The sequence below is a fragment of the Archocentrus centrarchus genome, chromosome 10 (genome assembly GCF_007364275.1).
Source record: "Archocentrus centrarchus isolate MPI-CPG fArcCen1 chromosome 10, fArcCen1, whole genome shotgun sequence".
NCBI classification, from domain to species: Eukaryota; Metazoa; Chordata; class Actinopteri; order Cichliformes; family Cichlidae; genus Archocentrus; species Archocentrus centrarchus.
Window position 1 is genome coordinate 22,579,210 of NC_044355.1, and position 22,461 is coordinate 22,601,670.

The following is a 22,461-nucleotide window of genomic DNA, read 5'->3' on the forward strand; positions in this document are numbered from 1 at the left end:
AAATCTGTCCAGTAGTTTGACACTAAAGGCATTCTCAATTTTCCAGCCCTATGCTGCACTTAGTGCTTAGTAGTTGAACCTGTAACTTCATCCTTCTGCTCGGCTGTCTGAAGTTTGCTGTGTATCACGGCAGTATTAGCATGTCCAGGGTTATCTGCATGCAAGCAAGAGTCACCACTCCATGCTCAGCCCTGCCCTGCTCAGCTCTCTTCTCATAATCAATGACCTTTCTGTTTAAGGTGATGGATGAGGGAGAAATGCAGTGTAAGCACACTTGTCGTCCATACGGTCTCCACTCCTTGTCCCTCTCTTTCTCTCTCTTTGCTGTCTTTGCTTCCTCTGCTTTCTTTCTGACATATATGCTGATGTCCTGAAGGTCAACAGCTTACAGTGCCGTCAGCTCCTGCAGCGTGTTTGTTTGCACCTGTGTGCTCCTCATCAAGCTTTTGCTGCCCTCCCATTCTCACCGCTGCATGATCTGCTTGCTGTCACTGGTGAAGTTCTCATTCATTGTTCACGTGGTTGATGTTGGGTCTTGTTGCTGTTGTCTCTGTCTTTTGGTGGGTGTATGTGTGTCCTCTCTCCAGGCCAGAGTGGAGAATGAGATCCTAGATTATAAGGACCTAGCTGCCCCTGCCAAAGGTCAAAGCCATATATGAGGTCCAACAGCCAGACCTCCTCATATCCTCCTCATACCAGCCGTACCACAGATACATCTCTGATGACAGGCTAGACACTTACAGCTATGGGGAGGTACTACAGCCGCACACTCCGGGTCAAACATTGCATTGCTCTTGTCACTCACCTCTTTCAGGAAGAACAAGAGTGTGTGTCGTCATCAGTCATGCAGTTTGGCTGGGGATATTTTTGTTGTTTTCTATTTTTGAAAGATAATGCCAAACAAAACAATGCCGTTGGTTAAGGTAACAGATTTAAAAATGAAAGTGGGTAGGTAGGAAAAAGATTTTATTTTATGGTAATATTTTTTTGAGGAAAAAGCAAGCAGTTTTTGGTTTTTGTTTCCTAAACTTAAGGGTGGGATAAACTCTACTCTCAACAAAGACTGTTTTGTATCAAAAGGTGACAAGAATCAATGTGAAAGATAGGGATCACCAGATTTTCTTAAAAATGTATTTTTCTTAAAAACTGTATTTTTTGTAATGTAGTCTAAACATGAAGAGGTTTTTATGTATTATTAGTAGTAAATGATCGATTAAATGGCAACATACTTATAGGAATATTTTTGGTGAAATCATATTTTCCTGACAAAAGTTTAATTATAATTCATGATACAACTTTCATCCCTGTCCTTCTCAACGCAAGGCAGAGCTGGCTTTTTTCTCATTCTCATTCTGAAAACAAAGTTAGAAGCCCCCCCCCCCCCCCCCCCCCCCCCCCCCCCCCCCTTCATTTGCCCCAGTCTTTCTTCATAGATTGGCAGATATGTTCTTATCTAAGACAGTCTGATTGAGCTGATTTCCTTAAAGTACCAAACTTTAATTGGCTTTTAAATAGTTATATACTGTAAGTTGGGCTTGTTGTTCCAGTTCTCATTCACCCCAGGTAAATAATAACTTTTTCTGTCTCTGCAGTCACTTGGGACTCTCTCTCCCTATTCTCAGGTAAGCCTTTGAACTGTAAATAGCTTAAAATGTAAATAGCAGCACACTTGCACTTAGCACAAGTTCAACCAAGTGAACTGTTGTCATTTTGGCCTGTCGCTGAGCTGTTTGTTTGTTGTTCTTGTTGCCCCATGCTTGTCTTTCACTTAACCTTGCTTCCTTTGTCCGTTTAGGACTATGACAGCCTAGATACAAAGCAGAGGCGCTGCTCCAGTCCAGGTTACATTGACTCGCCGACGTATAGCCGCCAAGGCATGTCACCCATCCTGCCTCGCTCTCCACAGCACTATGGCTACCCTGGTAAGACAGGTGACATTTGGTTGTCTGCTTGTAGGCTTAGTGTGTCAGGCTAGTCTATTGAAGGAAAACCTAATTTACATAATGTGAATTACACTTTGAACTAACTTAAAGCGCTTCAGGAATTTTTATTTTTTTTTTTAGGAAAATACATTTTAGGAAGTTGTTGTTGTTCACAAAGAAGGAAGCAATCCCGAGTAGGGTATCTATTAATACAAAACATACATTCACCTTGTTAGTCAACTGCTGGAGACTTCATTAAGTCACTGCTCCTATCCTATGATTAGGCCAACACATAAAAACAAGTAATCTTTTAATTAGAAGTTCCTGTAGCAGTTGTAGCCACATATTTTGTTTAAAGAAAATGAATGGTCTCAACGGTCTCATCCAACTAGTTACAAAAAGCAAAGAGTAAATAATTTTCAAAATGTCAAACTATTCCTTTCAGTAGATCAAAGTGCTCGTCATTTCCATCTGTTTGTCACTATCAAATACAACAAATAGCCCCTAATATACAGGGTGGGGGTGGGGATAATTATTTGATCCACTGCTGAATTTGTAAGTTTCCACCTCCATGCTGGACTGTGGGGGACGGTGTTCTTTGGGTCATACTCAGCATGTCCCTTCCACCAAACACGGTGGGTCAAGTTGATGCCAGTGAGCTTTATTTTGGTTTCATCCCATCACAGGACATTCTCCCAGGCCTTCTCTGAATTGTTTAGATGTTCACGGTCAAACTTGAGACATGTCTGTACATGTGCCTTGTTAAGCAGGAGGACATTGTGGTCATAGCAAGATTTCAGCCCATCACGGCGTAGTGTGTTACCAGTGGTGTTTGTGACGACTGTGGTCCCAACTGTCTTTAGATCATCAACAAGCTCTTCCCTTGTAGTTTTGGGCTGATCCACCACTTTTCTCATGATCAGCTTCACCCCATGAGGCAAGATCTCACATGGAGCTCCAGACCGAGGATTGAAGGTCATTTTATGTTTCTTCCATTTCTGAATAATCGCACCAACAGTTGTCACCGTCTCACTGAGCTTCTTGCTGATGGTCTTGTAGTCCATTCCAGCCTTGTGCAGGTCTCCAATCTTGTCTCTGACACCCTTTGACAGCCCTTGGTCTTTGGTGGTGTAGAGGTTGGAATGGGAAAAATTTATTGTGTCGACAGGTGTATGTTATACACATAATGAGTTGAGCTTAGGAGTATCTGTAATTGATTGATTGATTGATTAGCTGAGTAATTACAGTGGGAGCCAGAATTCTGGCTGGTTGTAGGAGATTCAAATACTTATTTCACTCAATGAGATGCAAATCAATTACATCTTTTATGTAATGTTTTGGTTGATATTCTGTTGCTCTACATTAAAATGATACTACAATAAAAATTAGAGACTGTTCATTTCTTTGTGAGCAAACTTAATTCAGCAAGGGATCAAATAATTATTTCCCCCCGCTGTAGTTGAAGTAGTGACAAATATCTGCCACAGTAGTTGTTTGATTGTCTCATTTGCTGCAGTTGCTCCTTGGCCATCATTCCATTTAACTCTTACACGTGTGCGGTGACACTGTAATTACTAATTGCTGTTCTAAACAGCCTGCTATGTTGCTGATAGGCAATAATCTTTGTCATTACACAAGTGGAAAAGTTACTCAGTATCACCTTGAGCCTTTAAACACACTTCTGAGCTGTTTAACCTCATCTGCATGTGTTGATGCCTTCCTTCACGCTCGTGTTTCCTTTGCTGTGATTGGCTGTGGCTGGCTGCAGGCTCTGAGAGTGGCAGGAGTTCACCTTATTACAGCCAAGACGGGCGGTCAAGCACACCCACCACAAACAGCCCCCTAAACATTTCATGTGCCAGGTAGGACTCCTCATCGCCTCATATTCACACTGCTTTCAGATTTTTCTTTTTTTTTTTTTTTTTAACTTCACAGTGAATATTTCATCAGCCATTATTCACAGAAGGACGTCATTCACAAAGGTCATATTAAGTTCTTCAGGAATGAGCGTGTGTGTGGAAATGTGATTAAGTTGTATTTTTATACAACATATAATCGATCTGCCATATTCTTCCCGTCACACTGCATCTTTATGTTTCTTTACAATCATCCCTCCTACCTCTTCCTCCTTCTCCCGCCCTCTCATCTCACCAGCAATTCACATCCTCTCCTCCTTTACTCCTCCATGTTTCACCTCTTCATCTCCTCTTTCTCTCCTCAGCCACAGGGGATCCCAACATCTACAGGAAGCCTCCCATCTATAAGAGAACGGGTACAGTGCAGTTAGTCCTGCCTTAGCTGCCTGTCCTTCTGTCAGTTTAGTCATGCTTTGTTTAACCTGATGTAGATGTGTTTACCGACCTCTTATCATTTAGTGTTGAGTAGTATTGATGTTCCAGATATTCACTGAAGCAGAAGCCTTCGCAAACGAAAACAGAAAGGATACAAGTGCTAGAAAAAGCACAAAGGGAATAGAGTTCGACTTGCACGACTCGTTCCAAAGTTGAGCAGAGGATCAGTCAGACTTCTTGCATTTAGGAGCACTAGCTGAATATAAAAGAGCAATGTTTTAGTGTGCATGCCACAAGCATATGAATATGCCTGTTTCTGCGTGCCAGTTCCCGACAGGTTCTCGTTGGCAAATGGGGCTGGAACAGGCCATGAATGAAGTGAAGGTTGCTCGGGCGTGACAAGTGTTGATACATGGGACTCTGAGGACACACAGTTCACTGGAATAGAACAGAACAATGGAACAAAGCACACTGGAAAAATTTTTATAACAGAAATTTATATTTGCTGTGGAGTCTTCTTTATTTGTCGGCCTTGTCTAGTTAGCCAGCGGTTATAATGTGTGGTTCAAGGAGGGCTGCCGTGATGTTTTTTTGTTTTGTTTTAATGAAGTTGGGCATAACTTGGAGGCAGCAATGTTCTAACTGTAGAAAAACAAATAGACTTGTTCACTGGATTTATGACATTCAGATAGCATGGTGGCATGGTAACAATCAGATGCTGTATCTCATTTTTTTTTTTTTTTTTTTTTTTTACAAGGGCACAACGATTAATGCGCTTGAACTTTCTGGATAGCGTGCTTGAGTATAAACATGCAACAGTAACAGAGTCTCTTCATTAAACTGCATTTTAAAAAAGGCGTTTCAGCTGAGAGTCATAAGATCTCTTGACTGAGAACAGTTTATCTCTGTTGTGTCCTGCATGCTTCTCTGTGCTGTATGTATGGGTTAGTCCAGTGAGCAGCGTGTTGACTCTGTCACCCGTCAGTGTCTCTCTCTTCTAAAATTTAGTACATCACTGGTCATGATGTCGCCATGCACAGACAAGCTTTGCACGGGATTAAGAAAGTAATGGACATTTCAGCGTGTACTGTAAATGGCAGCCTTTTAGCTTGCCTTGCTAGAATAATGACATTTAACCTCAAACATCAGTCATATTGATCCTTCTTGCACTTCACGTCTTCTTAAATAGCCACTGATTATATTTTCCTCATGTCAGCACCAAACACAAAACAGTGTACATCCAGAGCCACAGCAGATACATGTGCAGTTCATTTGCTTTGTGCACCCAGTGCCAGTTATGTACTAATCTGTTAACACCCAATCAGCTACATGTATGCTTTCCATGTGGGTAGCAAAGTGCTCATATTTACACATCTCTGTGGGATGCTCCAATAATATCTCCCTTTTCTTTGCACCTCTTTGTTTTTTTTATTGCATCCATCACTTTTACTCACTTCCCTCCACCTTCTGCTCCACTTTTACTCGGTGACCTTGCCTCTGTAAGTATCTCCCTCCTTTCGCTGTTTTAGTCACTGTCAGTGAATAGAAACAGAATTTCATTTGTCTGTGTGTGTCTGTGTCTGTGTGTGTGGGTGTCACTCCTTCTGTATTTGTCATTCAGTGTTGTACAGCCATACTTCCTCTGACAGAAGTATCAAGAGTATTCAATATTGCTCTGAATATGTGTTGGTGTTGTGCATCGTGTACATGGGAATTCAATGGACCATGGATTGGATCTGGCATGGCTAATGGCCAACAGAGTGAAGAGCAATCTATGCGACATTACATTGCATGTCACTCCCATTGACTTCCATTGACTGTGCTTTAGTGCAGAGTGGCATCAATATCACCGCCCTCGCACCATTCGTGAAATGAATGTGAGCCCCAGGCTGAGCCGTAACCGAACTCACTTTAATGCCAGTTATTTTCCCGCCACTGGCTGGAATATTGATCTCCTCTGACAAGAACGGTGGATATTATGACTGTGAAATTGCGGCGTAATTGTGCTCTCCTCGCTGTACATCTTTGTGATGCTCATTAACATGTTTTTGATAATGCACCACAGTGCGCTGTCTTAAAGCAATAGTTTGACATGTTGGGAAATTTCCTTCATGCTGAGAGCAAGATGAGAAGATCAATACCAATCTTGTTAAGTGTCTGTCTGTTCAATATGAAGCCAGGAGACATCTAGCTTAGCTTGGCATAAAGACTAGAAGCAGGTGAAGCAGCTAGCATAGGTCTGTGAAAAACATTGGCAAATTTCACAGAGATCCTAAAGCTTGCTATTTAATGAGTTATATCTAGTTTGGGTAATCCGTTCAGAAATCAGGCATCATATCATTCCTGTGCCTTTGTTATAGAGCAGCTGTAACACCAGGAGCACTACTGCTGCGATTTATTTTCATTTCTAAACTCCGGTGTTGCAAGATGCTGTTTAGTTTCAGGCATTATATCTGGTTTCTACTAAAACTAGAGGATCATCTTCATAGTGAAGTTTCCAGCCTTTGTGCTAAGCCCTCTACTGCAGGGGTGGGCAATTAGTTTTCCCAAGGGGCCACATGAGAACCTGGGACTGTTGTGGAAGGGTTGAATCAATAAGCTGAACTCAATGCTGCTCAATATTCCATTTATCTTCTTATAAGCTTATCAGTGCAATTCTCCAAAACAGTCCCAGTTTATCATGTGGCCCCTTGGGAAAAATAATTGCCCACCCCTGCTCTGGTGACTTCAGAATCATATTGAACTAACAGATATAAGAATGGTTTATAATTTCCCCATCTGGCTCCTGACAAGAAATTGAATAGGCAAACTTCTCCTCACACAGACCAATTCTTTTGGCTCGGCCTTTTTCTCTCTTAACTCAAACAGACAATCACGTGGAAGCAGCCACCAAAAGCAGGACCAGTGAGGACATCCTCAGATCCTCCAGACTGTCTACCTACTCTCCAGAATCATACACCCAGTCAGAGCTGACTACTACCCCTACACCAGCTCCCCCAGGGGTATGAAACGCTGCCATTTAACTTGTTCAGAGTGTACGAACAACACGCACAGGAGACAGTTCATTTGTAACCGTACTGTCATATTTATTCTCTTACTCGCTCTGTTACTGTGTTCCACTCAAAGCGCTAAATTCAATACAAGGGAATCTCTTTATCTCTTTTCTCTCCCAGCCTATCGGGCGCCAAGAAGACGCTTCTCGACGGGAGGAGATGAAGAGACTTGGAGTCACAGTCTTCAAAGAGTAAGAGCTTCATTATTTTCTATCTCTCTTTTCATCACATTGAAATAAGTCCCCGCCTTGAAAAAAACACCCATAAATAATGCACTTTTTTAATGGTATGGTGCCTATGCTGCCCTCCTTATTTGCTTCTCGCACTCTCTCTCCTGTGGATTCCATAATGCTTCTTTCATTTTTCCTCTCCTCCTTCTGCTTCTCGCCCTCTTTCCTCTCAGATTGGGAGTGGCATCGGGAGGATGATTCTAAAGGAGGAGATGAAAGCCAGATCTGGTTCCTATGACAACGACCCCTGGGGCAGCGCGAGGAATTCTCGTAGCGGGAGCAAGGAAACACTGAACACTACAAGCTACGGCACCACGGCGTACAACAACACCATCAACGGCTGTAAGGATCCACCATCACCACCTCCCTCTCCCCCCAGTGTATCTACCTCTTTTGTCTGCTGTTCCTTCTGATTCACCAAGTTCACGAATACCCGCACCTCTGACTGTATTTCTGCGCAGCCCCAGCCCTCCCGGTGTGATCATATATGTTGCCACGAGGGCTTTTCACAAGGCCCAATGTGTGCTGTCACTAGGGTTTGAGGGCGAGGGCAGCGAGGTTGTGGCTGCAGGTCACAGAGGGTCACGGCTGCTGCAGGCTGGGTGGTGTATTGAGATGGAACAATGATGAGTGTGATTAACAGCTGTGGTAGGCCAGCAGCAGCAGCAGCAGTAGCAGATGTGGCCTGTCAATGTTGCGGGGATATCTGATCACACTGATTCAGAACATTTCAAGCTAATGAAAACAGAGTGCGCAACCAGGTGTGCAGAAATGCCAGATGTGATGAAGTCATGAAGTATGCTTCACTGCTCATACAGTGTATGGCTACTGGTTATTTTAGCCTCTGACATTCAGCCTCACCTCATGTCTATCAAACTGTTCCCTAATGCTTTCACTTGCTTGCGCCATCTCTTTCACAATCTCCTTCTTCACCTTGTATACTTATTACAGCACCCCCCCCCCCCCCCCCCCCCCCCCCCCACACACACACACACACACACACATGCTTTCTTTTTCTGAAATTGTTCTGTATGGGTTCCTCTACCCTTCCATCTATCTGTGTATCTATCCCACTCTCTCACTCTCACAGCTGGTGTCCCATATCCTGTTTTATTTATGAGCAGTAAGATCTCTCATTAAAGCTGTTTCTCAAATGGGAGTGAGCGGAGCTGAATGGGACTCGGCTCGCTGTGGTCGAGAAGCAACAAAGGCTTGTAACCGTACAAGCTTGTGTGTTGTGCAATTAGACGCTGAAGCATGCAGTGTGTTGTTGTGCACTTGTGCGTCTTATTTTTCTTTTCTTTTTTAAAAAAAAAATATGTTTCCTCCGTTTCTTCCCCGCATGTTGCCTGGCCTTATTGCCTCTTTGATTTTTGTGTTCCTCACAGCGCTTGATGAGTATTGAACTTGCCCCCTTTTTTTGTCAAGCCTCTAACTAACTAGACAGATTGCTGTCAGAGCTCTACAGTAATTTTCTCTGACTGGCTGTTTGATGAATTTGGATTAGGCTCATGTGGTGCAGCATTTATTGTTTTTGGATTTTTTTGTGATGGGTAATTGTATGATCTCTTTATTTCGCAGCTCCTCGGTCACAGTACAGCACTGACAGTGGTAAGTTTATCTCTTATTTTGTAAACAGCTGTTTCTATTACTTTAAAATATTTAGGTTGTGTGCAGACCCTTACGGTTTGTGGTTCTGGTTTATTTAAACAGTGGCTGTTTAGCTGTTTTTTTTAGTTTTCATGGAGCTGGCATCAGTTTATTATTAATGTTTTCATGCTGGCTTTATTGTTGCTGATTCCTCAACCACCATCATGTGCACACATCTGGAGCACTAGGGTTTTTTATTTTTTTGGTTAATCATGAGCGCCATCTTCTGGCATTAAACAGGTAGATTTTAAGGTGCCAGACTGCATCAAAATAACTGATCATTTAAGTATCTATTGGCTAGACTGACATCTTGCTGGTATGTGTGTGTGTGTATGTGTGTATGTGTGTGTGGTGTGTTTTTTTTTTCTGTTTAAGATTATTTTGTAAGTCAGCTTCACTACCAGGATATGGTCGCAACGGCATCCAGCGGGTGAGATCACACTGAACATGGCATAACATGAATAGCTGTGACATATTACATCATACATATTACTCTTTGGACTTCTTTCACCTTTCATTTCAACCTTCCACCAGTTTTTAAGCTGTTTTATTAGTTAATTCCCCAAAGCTCACCGCTCTTGTTAATCTCGCTGTCCTTCTCTGCTCCTGCAGCCTCAGAGTGCAGATTGCTACCACTACCAATATGACAGTGGCAGCGAGGTCAACTGGGGAAGCAGAGGTAATTTAATATGAATTAAAAACACCTTATTAAAGCCAAGCAATTAATCAAATGGATTTTTTTTTCCAGTTGTACTGACTTCATTCTCTCTCTTTTCTCCCAGCAGAACATAAGGTAAGGCTTTTTTTTAAAAAAAATTTAATTCCAGGCGAGGTGGTCTACATGTTGAATAATTCCATTGCTTTTGTACCTGAGTGTCTGAAATGCTTTAAAAGTGTGATTCATTTTCCTTCCCTGCAGATTTACCCCTATGAATCGCTCATCGTCACCACTAGAGGGCGCAACAGGCTGCCCAAAGACGTAGACAGAGCCAGACTGGAAGTAAGTAGGTTAAAAGGTTCCGCTAAATTGCCAACCAGAGAAACCCAACATTACGAATCCTCACAGTTTCCAGAAACAACGACCTGTTGAACAGAATAATATGTAAGAAGAATTTGACACTTAATTTCTACTCTTCATGTGAGTGATGTCCTCTCTGTTTTCGCAGCGCCACCTGTCCCCAGAGGAGTTCGTTCAAGTGTTTGGTATGACTGTGGAAGAGTTTGACCGGCTGGCTCTGTGGAAGAGAAATGAACTGAAAAAACAGGCCCGACTGTTTTAACAAGCATATGAACATGTGTGGAATACTGCCATAGAGCCAGAGACTGACTAACTGTAGGAGGGGGGCAGATAGAAATGAAGACTCCTACTCAGATACACTGCCATACCCGAGAAACCTGTTCTACATCTCCTCACGTGATAAACCAAATTCTGGTCCCACCAGATGGACTTCTGGGATGCTGAGAGACATTATGCACCGGTGGACTGATAAAACTGCCCGTGGTTGCCAGTGCAGCTGTGGCCGTGTGCTGGAGTGGTGTGCAAGCAATAGAGACTGTCATACAGTAGTGTTTTGCTTTTCTTAAGCCTAAAGGGTGAAGGATGACATGACATGCCCCTATAAGGCCACATGAGCGTTAGTGACCAGAGCTGCAGTAGTAAAAGATAATGAGGAGAATTTGGCTTTGCCTTATTTGTTATGCTCTCTTAGTCATGACTGTGCAGCACCAGCAATCTGAATGAGTAGAATGTAGATATAGTATATCATTTATGACACTTTATCAGTGAGAATGACTAGATGAAAAGAATGCGTGCGAGCCTGCAGCATCACTTTGCTTTGGTTTAGGGATGCATTTTGTTGACCTCTTCCCCTGTTTTCTTGCTCTTTCACAGAAAATAGAGCCCACTCCAGTTTACAATAATTGATTTAGAAAGAAACAAGAGGACGGAGGCGGGCGAAAACATTGATTTGTGTGAAAATGGAAAAAACCAAACTGAGAATGAAAATGTACAATTTAGAGGATCACCTTGATGTAATGCCGGTTAACTTGTTAAAGGTCACCAATGATTCATTTCACTGTGCAGCTGTGTGATAACCTAAAGAATGTGCAATCACAGCAGTTCTGTCCTTCTGCTTTTCTACCCATTGCAATAGAATGATGACTAAATGTTTTAGGATGAGGGTTTGTAGTCATCCATTTACATTGCTCTTATTTATATACTTTTAGAATGCTAATCCAATAATTTTGTAGCTACAGAGATTATATCACTCACAACTAAACGCTCTGCAACGGATTAACGTGCTGACAAAGATCCAGGGTTGTTGAAGACTTACTTCCTTTGAATACTGTTATTTTTGATTTTGTCACTAAAATTAAACTTCAAATCAAACTCAGTCTCCGCTTTTGAATTCATTTACTCAATTTACCTGCTCCTTTTTAATAGACTGTGGGCTATTTTATTTAGGCAGTTGCCTTTATTTGCTTTCCAGGTGCTTGTGCATTGATATCACCAGAGCCTGTTCACTTCCTGTTAATACCACTGTTCTGAAATTGTCTGCAAGTCACCTGGGGTGCTCAGTAGTCTTCACTGCATACAGCGCTTTGCAAAAGTCTTGAGCTGCACCTCATTTCTTTATATTTTGTTTCCAAGAAGTCCAGTCCCTTTGCCTGACATTTTCAGAGATTTTTTAAGCCATTTAACACTGACCTATGAATAACTCAAGCATTAAAAATGGGTGTTGAATCCTATGTCAGTGTGTACAGAGGGAGGTTAGGAGAGAGATACAACAGTGAGTCTACAGCCATCTGTAAAACACAGTGGAGGCTCTGTCATGGTTTGGGGCTGCATTTCAGCCAGTGGTGTTGGAGATCTTGTTAAAACTGATGGAATTATGAATTCAAAAAAGTACTGCCAGATTTTGATCCAATAGGATGCATCTGATCGGCTTCCTTTTTCAGCATGACAGTGATCCCAAACACACAGTCAATGCAGCAAAAGCGTAGAAAAGCACACACTTTCTATCCAGGTCGCTATCAGTCATGGATCGGCCTCCCCAGAGCTTGAACCTAACTATTATTGAAGCAGTGTGGGATCATCTTGACAAAGAACTGAACAAAAGGCGGCCAACATCCAAAGCAAAGCTTGGGAATGTCCTTAAGAAGCCTTGAGGACTGTTCTGAAGACTAATGACAGAAAGCTGCCTGAGTTCAGGCTGAGTTGAAGAATGAAGGTGGCCATACCACATATTAATTTTCAAGCTTGTTAAAATTGTAACAACCCCCTTTTTTTTGTTGTTGTTGTTGTTGTTCTTATTTTATTCACTGCATTTCCATGTATGTTTGCACATTTCAATACATGATGCACATACTTCCCATTTTCTTAGCAAAGTATAATAAAATGAGGGGTGGCTCAAGACTTTTGCACATCGCTCTAGGAGTGAAGGAAGATAACTGGCTTAAATATTTATTTAAAAAAAAGACCCTAAATTTTAGTTTCATCACAAATATGGTATCGATTATGTGTCTGAAATGACATTACTTTTTCTTACAGCTGACCCTGGGATTCTGCTAAAGCATATTAAGGATTAGGAGAGCTGTTTTTTCCTTTATGGTACTTCGGTGTTCCCCAAGATCAGTACAGCAGCTGTTACCGTCATAGCTGTTTCAAAGAACAACCTTTTGGGATTGCTATCTGGTGGCCTGTGCTGGAAGTTGTCTGCTGTTGCTAATTTGAATTGTGAAATCACGGCAACGTCATAAAATGACTCATGGCGTGTGTGTCTGTTTTGTCAATCCCTTTTATGAAAACTTTATTTATTTTTTATTTTACTCACTATCCAGCAAGCCCCCCCCCCCCCCCTATGAAACCAGGAGCTGTATTTAAAAACGTTCTTTTACACATTATGTAGCTATCTGGAAGCCCCACAGGAATCACTGAACCTGTGGCTGTTCTTTCCATAATTAACTAAATAAATAAAACTTGGATTAGACAGTTGCGTAAGTAGAAGTAGAATAGGCAGTAGAAGCCCTGCAAGCAGAGACAGGGGGACGTCACCTCTGTAACAGGTTTTTATCTAAGATAAGCAGATGAGATATAACGAGCTTCAAATGAGATGCTAGGTGAGCTTTGCCTAGGGACAGGGCCAGGCCAGTTATTTCCCCTGCAGACACAGGAGTACTAACTTTCCGTTTAAGAATACATGCACATGGACTGAGCTGCGCTGCTATGAACAGAGCTCTACGGGATGACTTTAGGACCCAGCAGATCAGCAGCTTAGCCTCCAGCTCCCGACCTGCCGCGGCTCTGTGTTGTAACCACTGTTTCTATCAGCGGCAGCGGCAGCAGCAGCTCTCCACACGTCCTCACGCTCACTCACTCATGGACCTGCACTAGACTCCAGCAGCTCTCGTAAGGACAGCATCACCCAGCGCAATGGACGCAAGTGGCACCAAGTGTAAGTTTAGGCTGCTCTCTGAAACTGATTAAGATAAGCATGTCTGTTTATGTTAACTGATCGTTTCTTAGGCGACTGTCGTAGAGTCATAGACACACACACACACACTCACTAACACTTTCATCTGCAGAAATGTTGCTTTTGCTGTCCTGCACTTTATATAAAGTTTATTAATGTTTCTACTCTTGTTCCCCCTGCCTGCCTCACTGTCCTCAAACAAAGTCTGACAAAGATGCAATTTTGAACATAAATTTGGCCTCATGTGGTGCATCTAAGAGGATTCAACTGTAGTGCACTTTTTTTTTTTTAATGTTACTTTGTTCTCCTCCCAGCTGCTTGGACAACCAGGAAATCAAGTGCAGATCCACAGTTTGATTGTTGTTCTAGAAAGTGAATCTCACTCATCCTGAGTCAAGTCAAATATCTGGATGTGGAGATGAGATCTTTACTGCTAATAACTGTCTGGTTTTTGGACACCACCAGCACAGAATTTCTTGCAGAGATCCCCGGGGATTTATGCAGTGTTTTTGTGTTGAATAGCCAGAAATACAAAATGTGTTTCCATGCCATGTGTTTTCTCTGGGCGCGGTGCAGTTGCACCCCCTGCACAGCAACATGTTTTCCACACTGTAACACAAAGCATATACACTTGCCTCTGTCTGGGCTTTAGCTAAAGATTGGAAGTGATGGCATTAACAAGGAGAGGTTTGACCCAGTGTAGCCTTTCAAGTAAGAACATATGGTTTAACCTGAAGTCATTTAAGCCGTTTGCTTTTAGAGCTGTGAACTCAAATGTTTTTCATTGACTTGTTGCCAGCCGCCAGGCAGGTAAACATGTGATAGTGATTACAACGTCCAACTTAATGGACGTTTTTACTCAGCTGAAAGGAAAGGCGACAAACTGCGTGCCTACAAGAAAAATACTCTTTATTTTTTGTGACTTCTGCCTTCCCATCCTGAGCTTCCCTCTTTTCCATTCTTTGTCACCCTGTCAGTGTATGAGGATTATGTGGGTATTAGAAGTGTGTTTGGTGTGCATGCAAAGTATTTTAGGAAGGAAGTTTTCAGGTCTTGTTCAGAATTGCAGAAGGGCAGAAGATCTCATCTGTCATTCCTATCTTTCTCAACAGACACGCGTGTACAAACACACAAGAGTGGAGCTTGACAGACTGAGCTTTTTGTTAGTGTAAACACCACAAGAGTAAACGCACTGTGATGCCTCATGGTCCCTGGGGATCACCCCCACCCCCCGCCTGCTGTCTGTTATATTATTTGCATTTATAAAGTTTGTCAGAAAAAATCAAGAGATTAGTAAAGAAGTTTCACTTCAGAACATCCTGGCAAGTGAAGAACACTCTCCGGGAGGCTGACATATCATTATCTGAGCTGATTATAGAGGAGATGTCGCAAGAGAGAATACAGAGGTGAACCTTTTGTATTTGTAAGGCACAAACTAGTGATGAACTTTAAAAATAGAAAGGCCAGATCAGCTCTGGAGCGACATTCTTTGGACAGATGAAAGTAAGCTCAATCGCCACCATTATAGTGGGAAACTAAAATTATGGAGAAAGGTTCAGTATCTGAAGTATATCTTTCAAGATCCAGTAACAGCAGTGATGCATGGGTGTGTGCCTTCCAGTGGCACTGGATCACTAGTGTTTACTGATGATCTCATAGAAGACTGATGTAGCCAGATGAAGTGTATAAAGCTATACTTTGGATTTGGATTCAGGCAAAGGCTGCAGAGTTGATGCGACAGAGCTTCACAGTACACTTGGAGAGGTGAGCCAAAACACACTGCGAAAAGGAGCACAGGAGTTTTTGAAAGGCTGAGCCAATCACCATATCTTAAGCCGCACAAAAACCAGCGAGCAAACAAAAGCTGAAAATAGGAAAAAAAAATGTGCTGACCTATTTTTGTATGTAGAATTCATGTGTTCAGATATCAAGCTTGTAAAGACTGGCAGGTAGAAACTTGAATGGTGGGAGCCAGCGCTGTCAGAGCCAGCTGCAGCAGCGGTGCAATAAAGGTTTTGTTTCCACAGTCGACCTCGGTGAACAGTGTGAGAAGCGGAGCGTTCAGGTGGGTGTGAGAAGGGAGAGGCTGTCCCTGCAGAGATGCATTGCAGCACTGGGGTTGCCTGTGATTTAGTCAATCAGCTACAATGAATCGTGGCTATTGTCAGGACTTTTTGGACCATGTGGAAGAACTTGTGGACAAAACAATAGACTATGGAGTCAAAAATGATGCAGACAGAAATGCAAGCACAAGTGCGCTGCACGCCATTGAGACAACCATATGAAAAAGACAACCAGTGTGTTGCGCTTGTGCTTGTGTGCCTATTGGAATGTCATTCCAACCCCCACCATCCTATTAATATATTATTCATATAGGAAACGGCACTGAGTAAAAATATATTTTTCTTCACACAGAGCTGAGTCTTGGGCCTGTCCAGAGACAACAGAGGTTTTAATTGGTAGCAGTTAAATTAAATCAGTGGTTTTAGGTTAGCAGTGCAGAAGGGCACAGTTAAAATGCAGCCTGCCGTCATCATCTGTCCAGTAGACAGAGGACTACACTGTGTGTGCATTTATGTGACATTTCCCGATTCTCTGCTGTGTGATCTGCATTTTTACATGACAAAAGGAGTCCTCATAGACTTTACTCCAGTATTTTACAGCCATTAGTTGTAGCCAAAATGAGCATAATCCTAGCTTTCATTAATGTTGCGCTCCTTGCTCAGCTTTCTAGTTGAGTTCAGTGGGGTCAAGGAAGATTATCAACACTAAAACCATCCTGTGGTTCAGTTTAATGTTCTTTAAGTCTGTTTCGCATCCTGTTGTAAACTGAATAGCGCTGCGTAACAAGGACAGTTTTAATGAATTGCACAGGCCATAAAATCACACGTTCACCTTCATTTACAGATTAAAAAACAAAACAAAACAAAACAAAAAAAACCTCCTTTTCTGACTGTGACCAGACTGTTTAAAAGCTGCCTATTCTCTGTTGCAAAGCTGCTTCCAGTAGAGCTGTATACAGTATAGTGTTATTGTAACTAACTTGAACCTCATGAACAATGAGACCCAGAACATGTAGAAAGAATCTCTCGTCCATATAATCTTTGTTCGAAGGGTTCTTTGTTTTGTTTGCCTTTTTACACTTTAGTAGGAGTTTTTAAATCTAAAGACGATTTGCAGACATATAGTATATAATAAGCCATTTAGTATGATGTATGTATATGTGTGCTTCATCGTTCATGAGCTTTAAATTATGGATGATTGTAGACCAGCCCTATAAGAAGTGGAATTCCCCCTCTTGAACCCTGTGAGAATAGGAGATCACTATGATTCATATGGCTGCATATGTGTGCAGAGTGTATGTGCACATGTGGGCGTGCACATGTGCATTGTGTGCAGCCAGTGGTCATTCCCTGCACAGCTGTTTATATAGGGTTTCCATGGAGATATGAAGCACACCACTGCAGCAGGGGACTATAAAGCGTATGCGACACTGAGAAAAGCGGTGTTTTCTTGTTCTGCTGAGGGTGAAAAGGGACTCTGCCTGGGGTGTGCTGGCTCACAGGTACTTACAGAAGATTCAGATTTATTGGGAAAGCTTGGCACAATGATACTTGTCTAGCCTGTTATCAGATAGGATGACTATATGTGACTTTCAAACCGCTGTAAATCAGAGTGATTTATGAAAGAAATATTTTCCTGTTTGCTTTATGGGTGAAGAGAGATGGTTCTGACAACGTGCGGCTGCGGTTTGGAATAACAAGAGTTTAGGTGCATGGTGTTTGATATAAGAGACCTGACTGTACATGCCACACACAGCACATGCACTCAAAAATGAGCTTTTCTTCAGTGGAAAATTTGATTTTCATAATAAAAGGAATTATTAAACCTTATTAAACTTTACAATTTTCCCCTAATTGCAGTAAGTTACAGCATCTTCTCTCACTGAACTACTGAAAAGAGGTACAAACAATTAACTGTAAATGAGTTGCTGTACACACACCTTTACCTGACATATTTTACTAAATGAAAAGCAGGTGGCGCAGATTATATAACAAAGCAAATGTTAGTGAATTACATCATTTTTCAAGTGTGTTTATAAATTCACCAGATAAGCATGACATCATAACTTTTCTCGTTTTTACTTACCTCCTCATGACTGCTTTGATTCATACTGTACAGAGGCTGCTGGCTTTCACCTGTAAGTAGCTTTAACTTTAGCCACGTTGCCTTTGTTAACTTCTTTAAAGTGTCCATGTTCAGCTGGGTGGGGGTAATTTAAGTTTATGACTAGGTTTGTTGTTACAAATGTTGTGTTGTTGTGGTTAGCCTTTAGTCCGAGTGAAGACGCAAAGATCTTCCATGCTATAACAATTTAGCATGTAGCTAACAAACATGTAGCCATCAAAAAGTAGCACAAAAGTCTGGAATTTCATATAAAAATGTGTTAGGGGCTGGAGCTCATTGCAGGTCACACTAAGTCGACTAACTGACCAACAGCTTGTTATATTGTAATGATATTTAATACTTTGTAGACTTTCCATCTCTTTTTTCTAACTCTGTGGTTTGAAGCTGTTTTGAAGACTGACCACATTTTGCACATACTGGAAAAAAAAAAAAGTGAACCCAATGATGGTTTACTAAATATTATTATAACTGTTGTTTTTAACCAGGACCCATTATATATCATTTACATTGCAAAATCCACAAGTGTTCTAGCAAATTTAGCACAAAAGTTTCCTCATTATGCATTTAAAAGCTCGTGAACCACACAATACAAAGACAGTTGTCGAGGACTTCTTATGGCTAACATCATCGATTCAGACAGCAGAAATAAGTGCATCTCAGCTGTCTGGGGATGAATTGAACACAGCGTTTTAGTTCAAATCTTACTAACACAGAAAATCCCAAGTGGAGACAAAGCAGCCCCTCTCCTCCTTTTGTGCATGTGTGACTGTGATTCTGTGCGTGTGCGCGAGCGCATGTGCATGGTGTGTGAGTGTGAGTGTTTGCAGGCATCAGTTCTGTGTATATTACCCTTGTCTGTGCAACATCAGTGCTTCCACTTGCAAAATAGCATCTTTCTCAGTGTGTGAATACTTTTCTGTGAGGGAGACATAGCATTGTGGTGATCTCATAGGACTGAGGGCAGATACGGGATCTGAATAATACTGACTGCACTGTGGGGGCTTTGTCTAGCAGCAGGCTGAGTCAAGCCCTGTGTGCCATCCTGGACCTGAATAAATCAGAGCAAAAGATGAAAAATGAGAGCGAGGGTAAGGCGGTTTAGCAGACAGACATCCCTTTGACCTTTGACCTTAGTCCATATTGAGAAATACCCAGATGCATATGTTGCCACCTGGTGTGTACTACAGTTCAATGATCAGACACTCTCTGCCCATCTGTCCATTTTTTTCTCCTCCTTTTTTTTTTTTTTTTTTAAAATTTCATTTTATTTCCAGGATCACTGGAAGGATCAGTTTGTCTCACAATGCACTGATAAAATACAGGGAAATCCCCTGGGCACTTTGCCATTCTGTTACTGTGGTAATACATAAACAGGCATACTTGATCATCAGCTGTTGAGCTCCTCTTTCATCACACACAAGAGATTTGCAACAGTAGATGGGGGGTAAAGGATTGTAGGAGTCAAAATTTGAACTCTGCCACACCAGAAGAAATTTCATTTCAGGGCATTATTGCCTGTTTCTATTATGTCAAACTACACGTACTGAAATTATTTCAGTAGCATAAATCTTTGTCCCACATCTGTCAGATACAGTTATTCTTTGGGGCTGAGAACATGTAATTCTATACCAAGTTTAAGCCTGATGCAGCAATGCAAAAGCTACTGAACAAACATGGTCAACGTCAGGCGGGAAGAAGGAGCAGCGTTGCTTCACTAACCTGACCTCTAACTGAGACCCCTGACTGGTCGCTTTGAGATAACAGCTCTGGTTATCACTGTCTGAACATCAAAAGATTCTGCGCTTAATGGCTGGCCTAGAAAAGCCGGTTAATGCTTAAGCAGGTGAGCAGGAGCGCACAAACCCATACTTCTCCCACACTATTACCAGAAGTGCCCCAGCCATCGTAGTTTGAGTATTTTCTCTCTCTGGGATGAGCTCGTTAGAGTGGCGTAATTAGAAGGAGTGAGAATGCAGGATGGAGCCAGAAATCTGCCAGAGACAGGCTCCACGACACAAACAAACCAGATTTAAGTGATGTGTACAAATACTTGTTACGCTTAATTTAATCTAAACCATGTTCTACTTCAGGGAGATTTAAACAAAGATGTTAGATTGGAAAGTTAATTGCGATGTGGAACGCATGCTTGAAATACTGAAGGCTTTGACAAAAGTAACACTGTTTATCATACTGTCGGTTTGTAGGTCAGTGTGTCAGCCAGTTATAGCTTAGTAAAAGTAAACATCTTGGATGGAGTAATACTCTTCGCAGAGACATTCAACATGTCTTTCCCATCACTGTTACATTTATTATCTTTGCTCATACACTTGAATCATGGAGTGTGGGATCCTTGCTGTATTTTATGATAACCTGAAGCAGCTTCCCGACTCCAGTAAAAACAGCAGGGGGAGCATGTTTTTTCTCTCTCTCCTGAGCTAGTATACCTTTACAATTCCTCCAAACCAAATAAGCTTTTCCACATGTTCTTCTCACCTGCTGCTCAGCTCCAGGTTTGCAGTCTACATTTAGTATCTGTTCATTATCACTGGCTTGTCTGAAATTACCACTTACATCATGAATGTAAAAAAAAAAAAAAAAAAAAAAGCCATGAGAAAATAATTATCACTCAAGGAGTCAGCCTAAATTAGGTTTTGTAGTAATGGCACATTCAAGAGTTCTGCTTTATTGTTTCTTTGAAATGCAGCTGTAGATGCACATTCAATTCTATCTGGTGAATGATCTAGAGAGTGAAACGAGAATGGAGTCACCAGAGACACTGCAGTCAAAGTGGGAATGGGGTCCGCTGACAGGAAGAGGAAACAGAAGGCCGGAGGTGATAGGTGATGTCATCAGCAGAGAGAGGAAGTCCATCTCTATGGGGGGCCATATGAGCAAACCCCATAGAGTTGCTCAGCCCACTAATGATGGAGAGGAAAAAATGTTTTGTTTGCAGCACTTTTTTTTAAGTAGTTAGTTTAGAAGTGCTAGTATAACCTTCCAGTACCCAAGCTTTCTACTCTATATGATGGGCATTTTCCAGTGTGCTTCCAATTTCATGTACTTCCTGTGAATGCACTCTTATTTCCTGAACCCTCAAACTGATGAGGGAAACCAACTGTAATCCTCCCTCTGTTTATTTACAGGTCCTGCAGTGTTAACCAATAATGAGATTTACTTAAACCTGCATTCATTTTCAATGAATATATTTGTTGGGAGTGTATGTCAAAACAAGCTATAAACACAACAGTAAAGTATCGTCAGTTTTTATGTTTACACTTTCAGTAAATATATCCAACAAATCACTAGTTTTCAGTTGATGTAGTGTCTGAAAGTCCGGTATTTATTCCCTTTTAGCTGTTTGCCATCCATCACCTCCTCAAGGCATAAAGATTAAATACTAACCAAAAGATAACCACAGGGTCTAGAGAAAGCAGCATATGATCAAGTGTCAAGGGAGCAACAATGGTACTGTGTGAGGAAGTCAGGAGTGGCAGGGAAGTATGCAAGGGTGGTACAGGACATGTAAGACAGAGGCAGTGGTGAGGTGTGCGGTAGACGTGACAGATGGGTTCAAGGTGGGGGTGGGATTACATCAGGGATTAGCTCTGAGCCCTTTCTTGTTTGTAGTGATGATAGACAGGTTGACAGTTTAGGTCAGGCAGGAGTCTCAGTGGACTATGGTGTTTGCAGATTACATTGTCATCTGTAGTGAGAGTAGGGAACAGGTGGAAAAAAGCCTGGAGGGGTGGAGGTACACTCTGGAGAGAAGAGGAATGAAAGTCAGTAGAAGCACGACAGAATACATGCGTGTGAATGAGAGGGAGACAGGTGTACTAGGTGAAGACACAAGGAGTAGAGTAGTGAAGGTCGATGAGATTAAATGCTTCAACCATCCAAAGTAACAGAAAGTGTGCAAGAGACATGAAGAAGAGAGTGCAGGCAGGGTGGAGTGGGTGGAGACGAATGTCAGGAGTGATGTGATGGATACAGTAGCAGCAACAGTGAAAGGGAAGGTTTACAAGATGGTAGTGAGACCTGCTATGATGTATGGTTTGGAGACGGTGGCATTAACAAAAAGACAGGAGGTGGAGGTGGCAGAGCTGAAGATGTTAAGATTTTCATTGGGAGTGACCGGGATGGGCAGGATTAGCAGAGGGACAAAGGCTGAGCAGTATAGAGACAAAGTCAGAGAGGCAAGGCTGAGATGGTTTGGACTTGTGCAGAGGAGGGATAGTGGATATTTTGGAAAAAGGATGTTGAAGATGGAGCTGCCAGACATGAGGAAAAGAAGAAGACCTCAAAGATTGATGGATGTTGTGAAGGAAGACAAGCAGAGGGTTGGTGTGACAGAAGAGGTTGCTAAGGATGGGGTGAGATGGAGGCAGATGATCTACTGTGGTGACCCCTAAAGGAAGCAGCTACTGAAAAAAAGTAACATCTACCCAAAGATAACAAATTTCTTGCTGGTTCAAAACCAAAACAACAGACTAAATCATGCTAAAATGCTCTACAAACCTTTAGATTAGATTAAATTAGATTAAACTTTTTTAATCCCTTTAGGAAGATTCCATCAGGGAGCAGCTTTTACAGGTAACATAGGCACACAACAGAGCAGAAATCACAATAAACATATGGATAAAATAATAATAAAGACA

The 22,461-nt window shown here is 41.9% G+C and overlaps 1 protein-coding gene across 1 annotated transcript in view; it reads left to right on the top strand.

Moving 5' to 3' along the window:
* The window catches only part of LOC115787228 (actin-binding LIM protein 3-like), a 50,466-nt gene extending 40,040 nt beyond the window's left edge, over positions 1-10,426 (top strand). Inside the window, 18 exon segments of the mRNA XM_030739818.1 lie at positions 588-632; positions 634-753; positions 1,593-1,622; positions 1,796-1,922; positions 3,691-3,754; positions 3,756-3,784; positions 4,144-4,199; positions 6,856-6,862; positions 7,097-7,180; positions 7,183-7,215; positions 7,387-7,457; positions 7,670-7,838; positions 9,078-9,111; positions 9,522-9,576; positions 9,759-9,825; positions 9,932-9,939; positions 10,066-10,146; positions 10,313-10,426. Of these exon segments, the coding sequence (XP_030595678.1) occupies positions 588-632; positions 634-753; positions 1,593-1,622; positions 1,796-1,922; positions 3,691-3,754; positions 3,756-3,784; positions 4,144-4,199; positions 6,856-6,862; positions 7,097-7,180; positions 7,183-7,215; positions 7,387-7,457; positions 7,670-7,838; positions 9,078-9,111; positions 9,522-9,576; positions 9,759-9,825; positions 9,932-9,939; positions 10,066-10,146; positions 10,313-10,426 (1,194 nt within the window).
* Positions 10,427-22,461: the final 12,035 nt, after the last annotated feature.